The sequence below is a fragment of the Hippocampus comes genome, unplaced genomic scaffold, assembly GCF_001891065.2.
Source record: "Hippocampus comes isolate QL1 unplaced genomic scaffold, H_comes_QL1_v1.1 scaffold55, whole genome shotgun sequence".
NCBI lineage: Eukaryota > Metazoa > Chordata > Actinopteri > Syngnathiformes > Syngnathidae > Hippocampus > Hippocampus comes.
This window is the reverse complement of record NW_017806170.1, coordinates 1,136,859-1,153,261: the sequence shown is the minus strand read 5'-3', so window position 1 is coordinate 1,153,261 and position 16,403 is coordinate 1,136,859. Positions and strand designations below refer to the sequence as shown.

Genomic DNA, 16,403 nt, shown 5'->3' with positions numbered 1-16,403 from the left:
TTTTTTTCATTAGAATTTTTGAGAAAAAAATGGTATTCATTATATTTAACTCAAGAGATGAAAATGGGACACAAATTGTTATGCATTTTGGGTGTGATTTGGATTAATAAAAAATTAAATGGGAAATACATAATTTTCAGAGTGATGCTGTCTATATTGTACAATAAAGTTTTTTTTTTAAAAAGTCTCCAAACCTTTGATTAGCTTTTGTATCCCAAACACTTTCAAGATCGGCTGTGTTGCGATAGTTGGAAACGAAATAATTCAAAGTTTTCATCCACTCGATTATATATAAATAATCACAAGTCGACAGAAAGTGTCTCATCATCTACTGCATATACAGAGCCATCATATCGTCTTTCCCACTCACTGACTTTTGCTTGACTTTTATGGTGACGGCTGCAATGACACACAAGAGAAGTTCATGGTTGGATAGATTTATTTTGGATAAAAATCAACAAACGCTCCATTTGTGGATGATCCCTGCAAAAGAATCACATTTGACGAACAGCTCTTTCGATAAAAATATCCACACGGATCATTACAAGGACAAAAATACATTCGACTTCTTTCCTTTCATATTCACAGGTTTGCACTTGTGGTGTTTTCCTAAAGGATATGCACAGCGTTGTTTCCAGTCCATGGCTTGTTTAACTACATCTGATTAGCATTTTGACAGCATGATGCAATTACAAGTAAATCAAGTCAACTAGCAGCTGCATTGGCTGGAGAACAGATGAACAGTATAAACAGTCTCAGCATCGTCACCTGCCTCTTTGGTTCTGAATGTTAAGCTTGATTGAGACGCAAAAGACCTACCAATACAAAATATGAGCTGTCTTGTAATCCTGCGACCAAGCAAGAATGGCAGTGATCTGAAATGACTTAATTTTGGGGCAAGGCTGTGCCATTACTTCCAACTCATGAATCCTGCAGATTTGAAATCCTAACACATGCTGGCAGAAGAAACGGCAAAGTGTTCCCTCTTCCAGTCAAAAACTCCAACCCCAATTATTTTTCAAGGACGCGTGTGCCAAGAAGGTCATGATAGCTTGGGTCACTTCGGTAAATCTTTTTGAAATGTGCCCGTCTCAAACTCGGACTCAAGTTTGCTGATCCCTAATCAAAGTTGTCGACTGCAAGTTTTGCAAAAAAAAAAAAAAAAAAAAGTAAAAAGTGAGTGAGCCAGCATGTCAACGTGAAGGCTGAAACATGATGACAGTTTGAGCCCGTCTGTGGAGCAGCAGCATAACATTGACATCATAGTCATGTTCCAGCATATTTCTACAGGAATGAATCCATTAAAAATAAAAAATAAAAACCTTAAGTGTGTAAAAAGGAGTGTTCAATGACAAAACTCGAGTGGAGGATAATCAACTGCATCCAATGACTGTTCAAATTATGCCTATGCAATTTCTGTCACAACTGACAATGCAACAATTTCCTAATTGGCTAACCAGACACACGCAGACTTGTCCCGCTCTGTTGTGTTGAAAGCAATTGTTGCTGCTGGCTTCATGATCTGATTGCGATCACGTCCCCTTGTAAAAGCACAAACAATTGCGCCAATACCCCGCCTTTATTGGGTTCTGTGTGAAATTTAAAAGTCAAACATTCACTTCTCCTACTCTGTTGTATTGAAAGACATTACAAATCAATTGATTCATACATCACACCAGGCTGCGGCGTTGGCGCCATCTAATCATTTATTTGAATGTGGCTAAATTCCGGGTTTACAGGGCCAGCTCTCTCGGGATCTCTGCGTAAGAGTGGCTGGCTTAAACACGTTTGGAACCTCCACACGGTTTGAGCAGCAGATGATTAAAGTGCGAGTTCAACCTCGTGATCGCTTGAAATTGATGCCGCGTTCCAGGCATCAGGCGAAGACGAATAAACAAACCCCCTCCCCCAAAAAAATGAAAACATTGACACACACACATACAAACTACAGCAAAAGTGCACAGAGCAAAGTCGAGCCAGACGCGGCGCAGAGGATGAGCTCAGCCGTCCGTCTTTCTACTCAACCGCCTGACAGCAAAATGTGGCGCTAATCCATCTGTCCGATTTTGCTGCTGAAAATCCCCCTCGGAGGGGAGGATATTTGCACATCGGGTGAAAATACTAAATGCTCCTCAAAGCCTTAAAAGGGGAACTAAAGCCGAACATTTTTAAAGCAACAATACATTGTATGTGCCAGCCCAAATCAAAACACAGAACTCTGGAGTAAATACTGCGTTGGTGGACGAAGATTTCACGGAATAATTCATCAACAGAAGGGCGGCGCTAATTTGGCTGAAATCACTTTCGGAAGTGACATTGAAGGGCAACGAGCGCCTTGCCCGCTAATACAGAGAGCAATGGAGTGATTCATAATTCGGTCCTGTGCACACGCCTGAGATAACAAACAGATTAAGTGTAACTAAGTGTAAAGGCCTTGTACGTAGGCAAGACATTTATGATCATGGTTTATTACCATATTTTTCAGACTATAGGTCACACATTTTTTCATAGTTTGGCTGGTCCTGCGATTTATATTCAGATGTGATTAGGATATTTTTAAAATGATGCTTGGAAGTTGGACGGGCACCCAAAATCCTTATTCGCAAACTGTGTTGACTTTTGAGTGCATTACTGCCACCTTCTTGACACTGGCGGTAATGCACCCAAAATATTTGCCAACTGCCAAGAGAAAAAGAAATGGAAGAGGAAAAAGTAGATTTTCTGTCATGCACTGCAACAGGTGGCTTTCTTTAAATGCTAAAGAAGCACCAAACGTATTTGCCAACTACCAAAAGAAAATACAAGAAATAGAAGCAGAGGAACAACTAGAAGACAAAGACGAACTAGTCATGGCAACGGCGGCTAGCATGGAGCATGCGCTACAACAAGGATTTACTCTTTACAAAGGCGAAATCCGACCAGGATTCTACCTGGTTTGCCACTCGGCGACGTGGGATTATAGTCACGGGAAGCCATTTTAAACTAAAAAGTCAAAACTTTTGAGTTAGATGAGGGAGGTTCACATCTAACCAAAACTCATTTGCTGCCATCAATATAGGGGAGTATGCGTGTGCTGGGAGTGTTAGGGGGGCTGTGAATTTTTGCTTGCTAACTAGTGTATTTGCATCTGTACTGCATTTGAAACCTGCAGGGCAAGTACGAACGCGGTCTGTGGCGCAGCAGCACTGAAGAAACAGCATCATTCCAGCACCATTCGACTGCAATAAATCGCAAGGACAGAGTGTGAATTTTTTGTTGCTTTTCACCATTTACAGTCAAGCCCGGTTCCTAGCCGACTGTACAATGTCGATCATCATGGATACTTTTCTATACGTCAAGCCAATAAAAAAAAAAAAAGTTCTTTTCTCTGTTTATTAGGCCAACGTCTGGTGAAATTTGATCTCAAGATGATTGGAGGATGGGTTGAACTCCCCCTTTTCGAGGATCCACGGTAATAGAGATGGCTACTGGTGAACTCACCCAATTTGCTGCTCTGCTTTTGGAACCAGTGGTCCGTTATTTGTGGAAGAACACCCGTTTGCTGTTTCTGTGCTCAGACCAAAGTCTTGTCGAACAGAAGGGTATTGATTTTGGCGACTTCTTGTGGGATCTTGGTGGCAAGGAACTATGTTGTGTGAAGCTGAGGAGCGTCATGCCGTGCGTTGCCACCATCTTGTGGCATATAGTGCAGGCAATTCCAAACATGTTTTATCTCAATTAGTCGCAGGCTCGGTCCCGTTACTGTACTGCACAATAACTTCACCTCCTCCTCCTCCTCACGATCTCAGTCCATATTGTTACGAAGCGGCTGTTCCTTAACAAGTAGCGAGCGCGTTCACATGGTAGAATCAACGGCACAGAAATACAATTTAACGCTACACAAAGAAGTCTGGTAAACGGACCTCGTCCATTACAGTGTAGATATGGATATGGATGAAGACATAATAGGAATGGATGAAAAACAGCAGCAAAATGATTGAGGAAAGAAATGCGGCCCTTCTTTCGGGTCTGTTTTCTTTTTGTTTGTTTGGGGGTCTTTTTTTGTATAATTGGATTTGAGTCAACAGAGTAAGCGTCAATAGAGTCAGCCGTATTGCTGGCGTAACGGAGAGCACAATGTGGCACTATTAGGTGCGCTGTGGAGAGTCTCCGACGGGACAACGGGGGCCGTTCAGATTGGAGTGATACAACGGAGGAGCGTCTTATCTGATAAGCCCGTAACAGGATTTTCACTCCAGAAATCATCTGGAGTGTCCAGGTGCCTGATCTATGTCAAATAGATCGGTTTGCTACATTATATTTCCTTAAAAAGCGTGAAGCATCGTATAATGGATGCGAGACGGCATTCATACAGGACCGCCGTCCGGTTTTCAAAGCAGAGGGAGGGTTACTTCCTCTTTGTGGTCTAAGTATCACCTTGCCTAATTGTGTCTCTCCTAAGCGCCGACACCCTCGACGCCATTTTGGGTGATAGTAACAAAACCGTCTGCTTCAGCCATTTTAGTCCCGAGCCCCGCATCCAGCTCACCCCGGACAAGCAGGGCGGCGGTGGCGCTGCCCCTGTCGGTCCGTTCCAGTTTGCGGTGCTTGCGCGGCTCAGGCGGCGGCGTCTCCTCCTGCGTGAAGACGGCACGGATCCGCTCGGCGCACACGTTGGCCGCCTCCCTGGTCTCTCGGGAGAGCTGCGACAGGCTGAGGAAGCCGTGGGGGAGGTCGTCCACTATGCACAGGGTGACGGGCTTGCCGACGGCCCGCAGGCGCTTGGCGAACATCACCGAGTCGTCCAGCATGGGGTCCAGAGCGCACGCCTGAGGATAGCGAAGGAAACGGACATGTCAGGCATCTTAATGAAGGCGTGAGGAGAAGGAAGCCAAGTGCTTCGTGCAAGCCACATTTGCCTTTGCACTGACTCACTGGAGCCATTTTGAAAAACCCAAAACAACACAATCTGCAGAGGCGCTAATAAAATAAGAGTCTCACAATGGAGAAATGTTTCCAGTAGGTTTTTATGAGGACAATCCTGCCCGTCAAATCTTTTTACATTTATATAGTTTCGTACTTAAATGTAATTGTTGTTGAACACAAAACCTCAAATTCAGTGAACCATCGCAGTTTGTCGTTCGTGTCCTTGCTCTATCACGGCTTTTTAGGCTTTTTGGTTTTTTCTCGACGGCACATTATGCACATTACTCAACAGAGCAATAAGGCATCCACATTTGTCTCTTTCTTCTTGTGCCGTCCCTCTTCCTCCTCCATGCATAACTGCTCAAAAACCCCACCCACTTACTGATTTAATTAACTTCAAAGAGGCAGCTCATTTACTCAACTCTGCAAGGAGCAAATCAAATTGTGCCCCGCTTAGAAGTCCACTCAAAAAAAAAAAAAAAACAAAAGGCCAGATCATTGCCAGTGACAGTAAAGCGGTTTTTGAAACCCGTACTTTTTAAAAACAGTAATTAGCCCATGCCTACACTCCTCACCATTTTGGTTTCTCCAATTGGCTCCGTTTCGTTTTTAAAAATACCCACCAATAACGTCATATGGGCCAAAACGCTGAGAGGTTTTCCAATTCAATGCATCAAAAGGCTGACATTTCAAACAGGGTTACTATAAATCACGATAAGAATAAACTTTTGTCATGTTCAGGCAAGATTCGTAATATCACAAAAAGTCAGAATATGAGAAATTCAAGTCACAATGTAAAAACAAAAATTGTAAAACCCCGCCTGCTTTCAAAGTGTGTATTTTGTGCCAAACGTAGCTTTGTATTGATTGAATAGCCCGACGAGTCATGTCAAATCATCACGCTTACAGGTGGGAAACCCAAACACCTCACAAATGATCTTGCAAACACATGCAGACAATCTAAGAGCTTCATTTGCACTTTGGAATCCATAAAGAGTGCGTGTGTGGGCCGCTGGCTCGCTCCGCTTGCTTATCCGAGCTTTTTAACATGCAGACAGTGAACACACAAATCATCCAACACTTTCAGTGTTTGCGTGTCGAGGCCTGCTAGCACTCACCACAATGTGCACGGGTGGCAGAGCCTTCAGCATGCTGTCGGGGGCCAAAAGGGGCGAACAGAAGGGGTCCTTGACCACCGGCGAACTGTGCAGCTTCATCTCGGACAGCTGCTCCGAGCGCAGCGGCTCAAAGCCTTGCGGGAACTCTGAGCCCTCCTCGCCACCAGGGGGCGGTATGGCCAACAAAGACAAGTCGCAGTGCCACTCCGAAGGAGTGTCGGTGGAGATGGAGAAGGAGAAGTGGACTTCTTCAGGCTGCGTAAGACACAGATTTAAATCTGAATGTTAAACTTAATATATATCTATGCTGGAAAAAGTCATGATAGGGCGAGAAAGTTATTTTACCACTACATTTTTTTTTTTTTTTTGGGTAAACAATTTTATAATTTGTATAGCAGTCCCAATATGATCTGGGGGAAAAAAAAAACGTTTACTTCTAGAGAAAATCTTAAGCTGGGGGGAGACCCAATGGCAATGTTATTGTGACCTACAGCGCGCTCAGACACAAGCGGAGCACAATGGGAGGTGGAATTATCAGCTCCGAGGTCCTGGCACGTCTGGCTCTTCACAGGTAACTTGCCGGCGAGGAATTCCGTGGGCTCCGAAGGCCTCGGCGGGTCCACATGAGGAGAAGAGATGGACGCCTCGGACACGCTCGTCCTCACCGCGTCTGAGGGGGACAAAAGGAGAAGTTCAATCGCTGGCGCTTAAATTAATAATCAACTGCAGGGGAGGAGTTGGCTGGTTAAGCGCTCGCCGGGGAAATTTATGGCGGTGGTAATAAGCAATTACTGAATGAGGCCTTCTGTTGCAGTGAGGTGAATTGTTATGAATGGATTTACAACCGTGGAAAGCAACAGGGAAGTGGACTTGGAGTAAATATAATCATATCAATAAAAAAAATATATATGTAGGCTCTCATAACCTTTCAAGTGGACGAATGTCATCACTGGAATCATGACACAAAAAGGCCAATTTCTCTCAAAAGTTGTTCACAAATCCATGCTAGTGATTTACCCTCTGACCGGATAATCCATCCACCAGGTATGTCATATCAAAATGCTGACGAGGCAACATTGTCGCACAGCACAGGTGTGCCTTTTGCTACCCACTCAAACAGTTGCCATTTTTTTTCCTAGACCCCCCCAACATCCAGCTAATACTTTACTCACAATGAGTTTGTATTTGGTGGCTAACAGCTATGCGGATAGCGACAAGAAAAAAACCCCATCATTTATTTAGTCGACCTTGACTCGACTATTGTCAACTTAGGGTCGACTACTAAATATATATATATTTTTTAAAATTCTGACTGGTGACATCATGAAAAACGATTTTTGAGCTCTCAGGCACATTTGGCCTGACATCAGCTGACACCCCCCTTCTTTAATGCAGTCATTAGTTTAGCGGTGACTCACGAAAGCACTTTTATGCGTCCCGCCTTTCAAATTCCCCATTCGAAGTCCGTTTTACCACTTTGCAATACGTTTCCCTGGTGAGTTCCTGCTTTGCAAAGAGGAGCTTACCAGTGTCTTCCGGTTGCGTGCTGGGCGGGTTGTCGGCTCTGTTGGAGTCCAGCAGAGAATGGATCCAGTTGGACGCGCCCTGCCGGAAGTCTCGGAGCAGCAGCGCCGTGTCCTTCCTCACCATGCCGAGTGTGCTCACCTTCTCCACCTGCTTGTCCGTCTGCGGCTCGCTACCTGGAGTGGGTGCGAGGGCGAACGTGAGATTCGTGAGTGAGGCCAAGTGAATGAGGGAAGGTCATAAAAATAAAATGGTAGAAAAGTCAACATCTGTGACGGTGCCGGACAATTTCAGCGAGGGGGGACTAAATACGAATAATAGTTGTTGACGGTACAGAAATTATAGACGATATATCGAGGATGAATGAACACGGCCCCCTGAGCCTGTCAGACAAAACATTATCGCGAGTGCTGATTATTTACACGCCACAATAAGAAGACTCGGAAAGTAATATATGTACAAATAAAGAGGAATTGCGGGCTTTATGGGACAACTCTTGCAATGGAAAAAAATTGGGGAAAAAAATCACTTTCTACAGAGTCTCATTCAGTCCTGTGAGGGCAGACAATCCTCTTTGTGATTAAGATGATTATTCAAACTAAAAGTAACCTAACAACTGTTGGTGTAATTTAAAATGACTGCAGAGATGCTGGTTAGGATTTTAAAACACATTTTCCCATAAATAATGTAGACTGTAATTTATGTTTAAACAACAGGCGTCATTTCACCTTTTGTTTGGTAACAGCTTCATAAAGGTAAAAATAAGTTATTTATATTAAAATACCAACGCTCAGGCCAGGTGTACACATTCCCATATAGCGAGTATGTTCACTTGGGAAACTTTTTCCGTTTACGTCATGTGTGAATATTTGTCATTTTTATAAGGTTGCTGTCTGGCAGAATCCTCTCATACCCGAAAGCACAACTTTTCGGTGTACATTACCGATACGTGGGTCTTCAGTGTATGAACGCATCACAACACTTTATCACAAACCAAGGACCCCGCGTATCCGACTGCAGAGGTCCCAGATGAGCCATTTTCAAAACCAAACACACAGCAGGACAGCCGGCACGCACCTGCGTAGGCGCTGAGACATCTGGAGAGCACGCTGAGCGGCAGCATGGGGTCGATGAGGGTGAGCAGACGGGACGGCGAGGCGTAGGCAGTGAGCAGAGTGGCCGGGTAGGTGGCCAAGAGGCCGTCCGGCATGCGTACGCCGTAGGCGGCGGCGCGCATGGACGTGGTCACGCACAGGTTGCCCCCAGCACTGTCGCCTGCCAGGCAGACTTTCTCCCCGGTCCAGCCTGGATGGTCAGAGGGCAGTGGGGGGGAAAAACAAGGGGTAAGTTACATTGAGTTACTCGTGCTGGTCAGTATGGCCTTAGAACTAAATCACTGATTTCTGAGTCTTGGATTTTGTTTTCACAAAAATCGGACATGAGGTTTGAATTGACCCTCTGGCCCCCTTAGAAAAAGCAAATGGCAATGTTATTTAGAACACACGTTTTTTTCTTCCCCCCCGTGCTTGAAATAGTTCATTTACAGAATTTTTTTGTTCTCCTTAGCAGAAAATTGCATTAACTTCCACAGAAATAAGAGGAAAAAAGACAAAGTTTTCCTTTTGCTTGAAAAAAAAAAAAGAAAAGAAAAACTCCTTTTTGTCCTTAATACATTTTATTAAATGTTCAACATTTTAACAATCAAATGAGACGTCGGCTCTTGTTCCTTTTCATCCGTTGAGTCGTTTTCATTCATTTTAGTTTCACTTGACAGCGTTGGGACTTTTATTTACAGAAGTACTTGACAGTTAGGAATGTTAAGATGCTCCTGAAACCATCATCGGTTCAGTTTACGACGGTTTTAGGATCGCGGCAATTTGAGGAATTGATTGACTTTAGGTGGGTTTTTGGGGTATCTGAAGACCCCAAGACTAAATTGTCCATAAAAACTTTTTTTGGAGGGGGTGGGGGGTGAGGGGGGCGGCTGCTGCAATTCTGCTTGATGACTATGTGGACGCCGGTCCGGCGTGTATACCGCCTCTCCGCCAAAGTCATCTGGGATGGGCTCCAATTTACACGCAACCCCGACAAGGACGAGCGCGAGAGAAAACGGAATGACGTGTACGTACCTAGCAGGTGGTGGTTCCTCAAAGCCCAGCAGTACGCATAGAAGCACTCCTCCAGGGCCCGTGGAAAAGGGGCCTCGGGGGCCAGGGAGTAGTCCACTGACAGAATGGGGACGCCCAGGTCCTGGGACCAGCTCTTCAGATAAGGCTGCACAAGAAGAGCCGTGGAGAAGAGAGACCAAAGGGAATGTTTAAGATGCTGTTTAAGCCACGAGAAACAACAGCTGCCACAATAAAGCAAAGAGGAGGAGTTCTTTGTGGGGGGGGGGGGGGGGGGGGGGGGGGGTGAAAAAGACAGCATAAAACTTATGAAACTGATTGGTCCCTGTGATGTGTCGTGTCTGCCTTTTGGCTTTATTGTCTAGACAGAGGAGAGCTGGCCCGCGCGGTCACCTCCATTTTCTTTGCTGCTTCATGAACAAAAGACGACCTTATTTGATGAGAACACGAAAAGGAAGGACAAGACGGGGTTGCTGCAAGATTAATGGTGACCTCAAAGGTTGTCCTAAGTTTTTTTTTTTGTACTTGTTTGTTTTCAATCACCACCTCCTAAAAAGAAATCTGAGATGACGACACCATCCAAGTGCTGTTGTCAAAATGATGAATCATAGTGTGGTCAACTGGGTATGCGCAATCAGCAGAGGAAAGCATGAAGAATACAACAATAACATCCAACACGTTTGTTTCTGCCACGAATAATCCTCAGTTTTAATACGTGTGTATGTCCATTTATGTTTTGCTGTAGTTGGATTTTTTTTTTACCGAATAAACACATGTAGGTATCTCTAAATTCAAACTCTTATCTCTCAAAAAGGTGACCATCTTTTGTTTCACATTAACACCTGTGCATAATATTCCCCTGCCCAATTTAGGATCATTGCAGCGAATGGAAATTGCAAGATTCCGTTTCAGCCTCTGGGAAAAAACTGTGTATCATATGAAAGAAAACTAGCACTCTATAATATTGCACATACTTGAAAGAATGTAAATAATGAAACAGTTTTGGACATTTTTGCTTGGATTCAATGGACATTGTGCTGCTCCTTCTGGTGTCTGCAACTTTCTTTTTTAATCAGGAATTATTTGCTCTATTTAGCAACCTCAATTTACCCAGCAAACAAATCAAAATTTTTTAATCACGTCATATCCATATTTTTTCAACCCCCGCCCCCTCCCCATCGTAAAATCCTGTGTGTAATACGCCAATCCAAAATCAACCTTTAGTTTTTTTTCCTGTGTTGCCGTGTATAATACAGTTCCCCGATTTGCTAGTACCGGTATCCTTTACAATCATCTGGTCGCAATTGTGCAAGTGCTTTCTTTTTCACTGTTTAAGCCAATCTTGAAAGGTAGCTTTCAACTACCCTTACTGGCACTGCTCTGGTCAAGCTCCGACAATTGCATCTCTCCCACTTCATTTGAACACGTACTTCAGTTTCACATGCTTAAACTGAGTTTAAACTAACACGTTCTTTATTATTTGCTATCTTTTAAAAAACACAGTCTCCGCACTGGATCTCTTGAGATGGTGCCTGGGTACAGAATAGTATCCAGTGGGTGAATGTGAACTGTCACTGCTTAAGTGAGTGTCAGAGATTATAAGCAGCTCGGCCAGTCAGGCCAGCTCATCACTCACTAGCGCGGAGGGAGCAAAACAAATGGCCTATTAGACAGGAGATAAGTCCCGTGTGTGTGTGTGTGTGTGTGTGTGTGTGTGTGTGTGTGTGTGTGTGTGTGTGTGTGTGGTGGGGGGCTTGGGCTGATTAATTTTACATGGCTCCAGAAGCCCTTCTGGGGCACACAATTCCTGTCAAGCAAGAACAACACACACATACACGTCTGCTCTATAATGCTGCACAAATGGTGCAGCGAGGGACTCCAAAAGTGAGCACAAGTCATGAATTTTCAATAGCAGTCAGCATCATGCAGCAAGCGTCACCAGAGCATCTGGCCGATCTTGAGCAGCGCAGGTGCCACAACCCCCGGTCCAAGCAACTTTACGGGGGGCACGAGATATGACTTGGCAATCTGTGTGAAATGTAACACATCCCCAGTTATAAGAGGCTGTGCACACTGTGCAGCCACGTTACCGGTACTTATTTGTACTTTCCCCCTCTTAAAGACTTAATTTTTAATGGCATTTTACAGATTATAGGTCACGTTGATTGGGGGTTGAAATTATTTGTTTGGGTCCTTTATTTTTATTTATTTTTTTATTGATTGCCTGGCATTTGAACAGAGGTGTGTCGACTTTTTATACCTATATAGCTGTGTCTCACTGCTTGTGGAAGCACAAACTATATAATTCTGTTTTTATAAAGCGCACGATTCTAGAGTGTCATTTTTCCTTATCAAACAACACAAACATTTCTTTGTTGGGAGCAGGGGGAATGACATTTTCAATCATGTCAATGGGAAAAAAATTATATAAGACGTAAGTGTTTTGAGTTGGGAGCCTGATGACGGAATAAATGAAACTCCCTAAACTCAAGGCAAGAATTGTATGACATGTCATATTATAACGTGCCTATCTGTCACTTTGTTCCTCGGCCTGCTGACCAATTCAATTTGGTTGCTTTCACAGTTCTAATGTGTCACGGGGAAGGACTAGGAGGCGATGTTGCTCGTCTGTGCCATTGTGCGCTGGGTTGGTTTAAAAATAATAATATCAAATAAATAAAGAAAGAAATAGATAGATAAAAATATTAACCCTATCGTACCTCGTGGGATTTGGAGGTCTGAGCCACAAAGCCTCCGCCATGGAAGTGGATGAGCAAGCAGGGGGATGAGGGCAGCCGCTTGGTCTTCAGCCCCAGCGAGAGGGATTTGGCCCCCACATCGGAGCGGGTGAGCGACAGCAGTGTCTCGCTGTCCTGGGGGGGAGGGTGGAAGAGAGAGTTTCCTTCAAGACTTAAGCTTAAAGCAGCACATTAGGACAAGTTGTAAACGCGGCTAGTTTTTTTTACTGCCCGTGCTAGGGCCCCGCAGAGAGCTGGATTAGCTGCTGTGCACCTGCACCAACGCGCATTCATTGTGCAGCACAAAAAAGCCAGGTTGATGACATCTTGCCAAGAGGCCTTTTTTTGGCTGTTTTTTTGTTTTCCGCTGACAAAGTCTTGTAATTTCGTGACACCAAAAAGCACCGTGCTGTTTTTGTTTTGAGCAAAATCAATGACTGAGGCGTTTGCTGAATTGCTTGTCTGGTTATGTGCCAGCTTTCGCACAAGGAGGATGAGTGAGTGAGTGAGTGAGCGAGCGAGCGAGAGAGAGTGTGATAAAGAGCTGAAAAAGTGGCAGTGAGGGCGATGAAAGGGACGAGGATTATGTGTGGAGACGACTGGGAGTAGCTGTCAACAAAATTCCAACTCTAAAAAAATGCTTTCTGAATTTTCAGGGCTTGACTATATTAAGCTTTGCCAAACAGACCCAGTGGGGAAAACATTGTTAAACTAGGCCAGACAACTATTAAAATGGGATTTACACTGTAGGACCAAGTGTCCAATTCTGATTTAAAGCCTGTATCCCATTTTTTTTGACTAGCGCACAGTAATCCATCCCTCTATCACAAAAAATATTTTTTACAGGAAACAAATCTCGTTTTCTCCAAACCAACCAACTTAACATCTGTCAATATTCATCAAAAATCCTGCCCAAAGATGTACATTATAAAACCTACAGCCGTTGCTTTCTGTCGGCGTAAAAAGCAGGACTGTAGAGGAAATGCAATAATATTCAACAAAAATGCTGAAATACTTCCTGTCCCCCCCCCCCCACACACAATCTCTATCAACAGTATGCTTCCATCTCGTGGTCGACAGTGGAATTACACTGCAATTTACTGTACCAAAGACATCTGCGATAGATGGGTTTAGTGTACAGTAGGTGGGTTTCAATACACCCATTTTTATTAGAATCTCATGGCGCTGGCAGTCTCCTATTTGTTCTGTGACCAAGCTGATAACATAATTTACTCAAATATCAAATCAATATTCTCGTTGAACTTAACTGAAATGTCTAAGTTGTTCCGACTCCACAAAAACAAATGCTTTTATGTTTAAAAATAAAACAAAACAAAACAAAACAAAACAGCAGAGCATATTGTAGTCTGTGTGTGCTTTTGCTTTGGATTATTGTGGTGATTTCTTTGTGCGACTGGAACAAATGCAGGTGCATGTCAAGCGTGTTTAAGCTGCACTCTTGAGTGGCAGTCTGGCAGAGATCTGATCCATATTGGATTTCATCCACGTTTGGAAGAGTCCTGATTCCAATCTCAAGATAACAGATTCCATAAATTTGTTTTTCTCCATCTAATGTCGTGACGCGCATCCCGACTGTGCCACTCGGGAGCCAACAGATTGGAATTGTGTCACTTGGACCATGCAGTGCAAAAGCAGCCTTTGTGAAGTCAAACAATGCTTTTGTACCTGTCCTTCCCGTAGGTCGTACGAGATGAGTCTCATCTGAACCGGAGCGGTGCCGATGTGAGCCGACGGCGGCGGTATGGTCACCGAGGCTTGGTGATTGGCTGCCAGCGGGAGGTCGAAGGGCACGGGAGGCACAGAGAGCGTTCGGTTCACCTTGACCGGGACGGATGTCATACTGGCCAGACTCTGCGGGGGGAGGGAGAATGGCAGCAAATTGAGAAAAGGGGATTGCGAGTTACAGGGCAAGTTCACTGGAGGGAAAGAGAAACTACATGAATAAATCATGAATGCCGCAGAATGAATTGATTTCGCCTCTATTATTACTGCCAGTGCAAATGCATATTGATAGCGGTGTACGTCTACTCGCGGGCAGAAAAGTATTGTCTTCTGAAAAAACAAAACAAAGTCCTTTGAATTTATGGAATTTGAACATGTCCGTTGATTGCACGTGATTCAAACGTGATAAACTGATTTCCTTAAGATTTTACTCGTGTGCAAGCGAACAAATGGACAAATTCAGAAGTTTCTTTTCCCAGTGTATGAGGGTCCTCGGTTTACGACTGAGTTCTACTCCTACTGCGGCAATGTAGGCCTCATTTGTATGCGAGTGGGAATGCACTGTAGTCTATCGCTAAGCTATGCTAAGGCTGAGGTCGTCATAATTACAGTAAAGTGGCCACAACACGGGGAGATGGCAACTTCTGCTTTTCCACCGTTCGACAGCGCTCTACGGGCTAGCGCGTGCCTATTTCAAAATAAAAACGACAAAAATCAAGTCACTTTGAAAACACATCATGAGGAGACTGACGGAGCACTTCAGCCAGATGGTGGTGGCGGAGTCTCACAATTCCATCCAGAACTAAATCGGAATCTACTTCAACGCTACACACAGTCTCCACAGAATATAAGATCATCTTCACTGCTCACAATACACAGCCAGACTCACTCTTTATAGAGTTTTGCAACACTTCTCAGGCATGAGTTGCGTTCAAGAGTGCACATGTATATATTATCAACCTATTTTCATGGCTTTAATTTGATTAAATTAAGTAACAGACGAAATGGGGACGGACCATTAGTATCGATTTGTAAACGAAAGAGAAAAAAAGAAATAAAAATGTGACCATATTTGGATATTCTGCCGGACAGCAACGGCTCAACGAGTCGTGGTGAATCGAGTTGGCAAAGTGGCAAACGCTATCAAGGCCTCGACTTACCGAGAGCACTTCGGTCTCTGTGACGTTCCAGAACGTCTTCCAGAAATGGACGTCGAGGTTCTGAGTGATGCGCTCAAATTCAGCCCCTCTCAACTCGGGGTCGATGGCGTACTTGCCCGACGTAAAGAAGGAGCTAGCCGCTACACCTGCGGGAAAAAGGAAACAGAATGCCATTTTTATTTGCGTGGCAGGATGTATTGTTGAGGAGACGGCGGCTGGGGAGTAAAATTAATCAACGGGGTAAATAAAAGGAGGGAGCAACAAGTAGACGAGTGAGTGAAAATCATTTTGTATCGGGGAATAGACCTCAAAGCCTCTCGGAGCTGTCTAAAACGGCGAACAACAAAACAAAGCCTTACTGACATACAGCACGACCAACTTGTCGATTTATGAATGTTTTATGTATATTCTTCTCATGCAACTTTGAAAACATTTTCTGCGTAGGGCACGTAGATGCACTTTGGACGAACAGCCAACTCTCAGGGAGGGGAGGGAAAAAAATCTATACGGACACTATACAAGATGGGTTGTAAGAAGCCTACTCTATTGACGAGTACAAACACTTTAGAGCTAAGGGTTTCTTATTTCCGCCGGGATGACGTGAGCGTGTACACTCACCATATGGCGCAATACCTCCTGCCTCCACTGTGGCACACAGTAGAGAGCACAAAAAAAAAAAGATGAATGAGTTGAATTACACTGAAACCTTTCAAACCGGCAAAAGTTGCACAAAATTTGGAGGTCAAATCAAACCACCGGCCAAGTGTGTTTTGGTTTTTATTTGGGAGACACGCTAACCACCTGCGATCCGTGCTGCCCTGCTCAGAGCAACATGCTCAATTGAATATCACATACAAATTGATTTGATTAAATCAACCAAGTTACTGTCGGCTGGTTAATACAAAGTAGTTTGACTGTGGCTTCTCGTTATATTACGACAGATCTTAATGACGCGTGATTTAAAACATCGTCTTTGCAATTAATAAACGTTCATGGTGACAGTTTGAGCCCGGGCCACTTAAAAGGTTCTCAGTTGATGATGCCGTTCCGTTCCTACAGCAGTAATGTAATTTAAATTTGCATACCGGT

The 16,403-nt window shown here is 44.1% G+C and overlaps 1 protein-coding gene across 3 annotated transcripts in view; it reads right to left on the bottom strand.

Moving 5' to 3' along the window:
• Positions 1 to 421: 421 nt before the first annotated feature.
• lipeb (lipase, hormone-sensitive b) overlaps positions 422 to 16,403 on the bottom strand; it is a 30,048-nt gene continuing 14,066 nt past the window's right edge. For all 3 annotated transcript variants that reach the window (XM_019896072.1, XM_019896073.1, XM_019896074.1), the window contains 9 exons: positions 15,315 to 15,460; positions 14,098 to 14,283; positions 12,394 to 12,546; positions 9,677 to 9,821; positions 8,625 to 8,852; positions 7,550 to 7,723; positions 6,515 to 6,693; positions 6,024 to 6,278; positions 422 to 4,808 (listed from right to left, as the gene is read on the bottom strand). In XM_019896072.1, the coding sequence (XP_019751631.1) occupies positions 4,437 to 4,808; positions 6,024 to 6,278; positions 6,515 to 6,693; positions 7,550 to 7,723; positions 8,625 to 8,852; positions 9,677 to 9,821; positions 12,394 to 12,546; positions 14,098 to 14,283; positions 15,315 to 15,460 (1,838 nt within the window). In that variant the 3' untranslated portion in view covers positions 422 to 4,436. The remainder of the gene's footprint in view (positions 4,809 to 6,023; positions 6,279 to 6,514; positions 6,694 to 7,549; positions 7,724 to 8,624; positions 8,853 to 9,676; positions 9,822 to 12,393; positions 12,547 to 14,097; positions 14,284 to 15,314; positions 15,461 to 16,403) is intronic.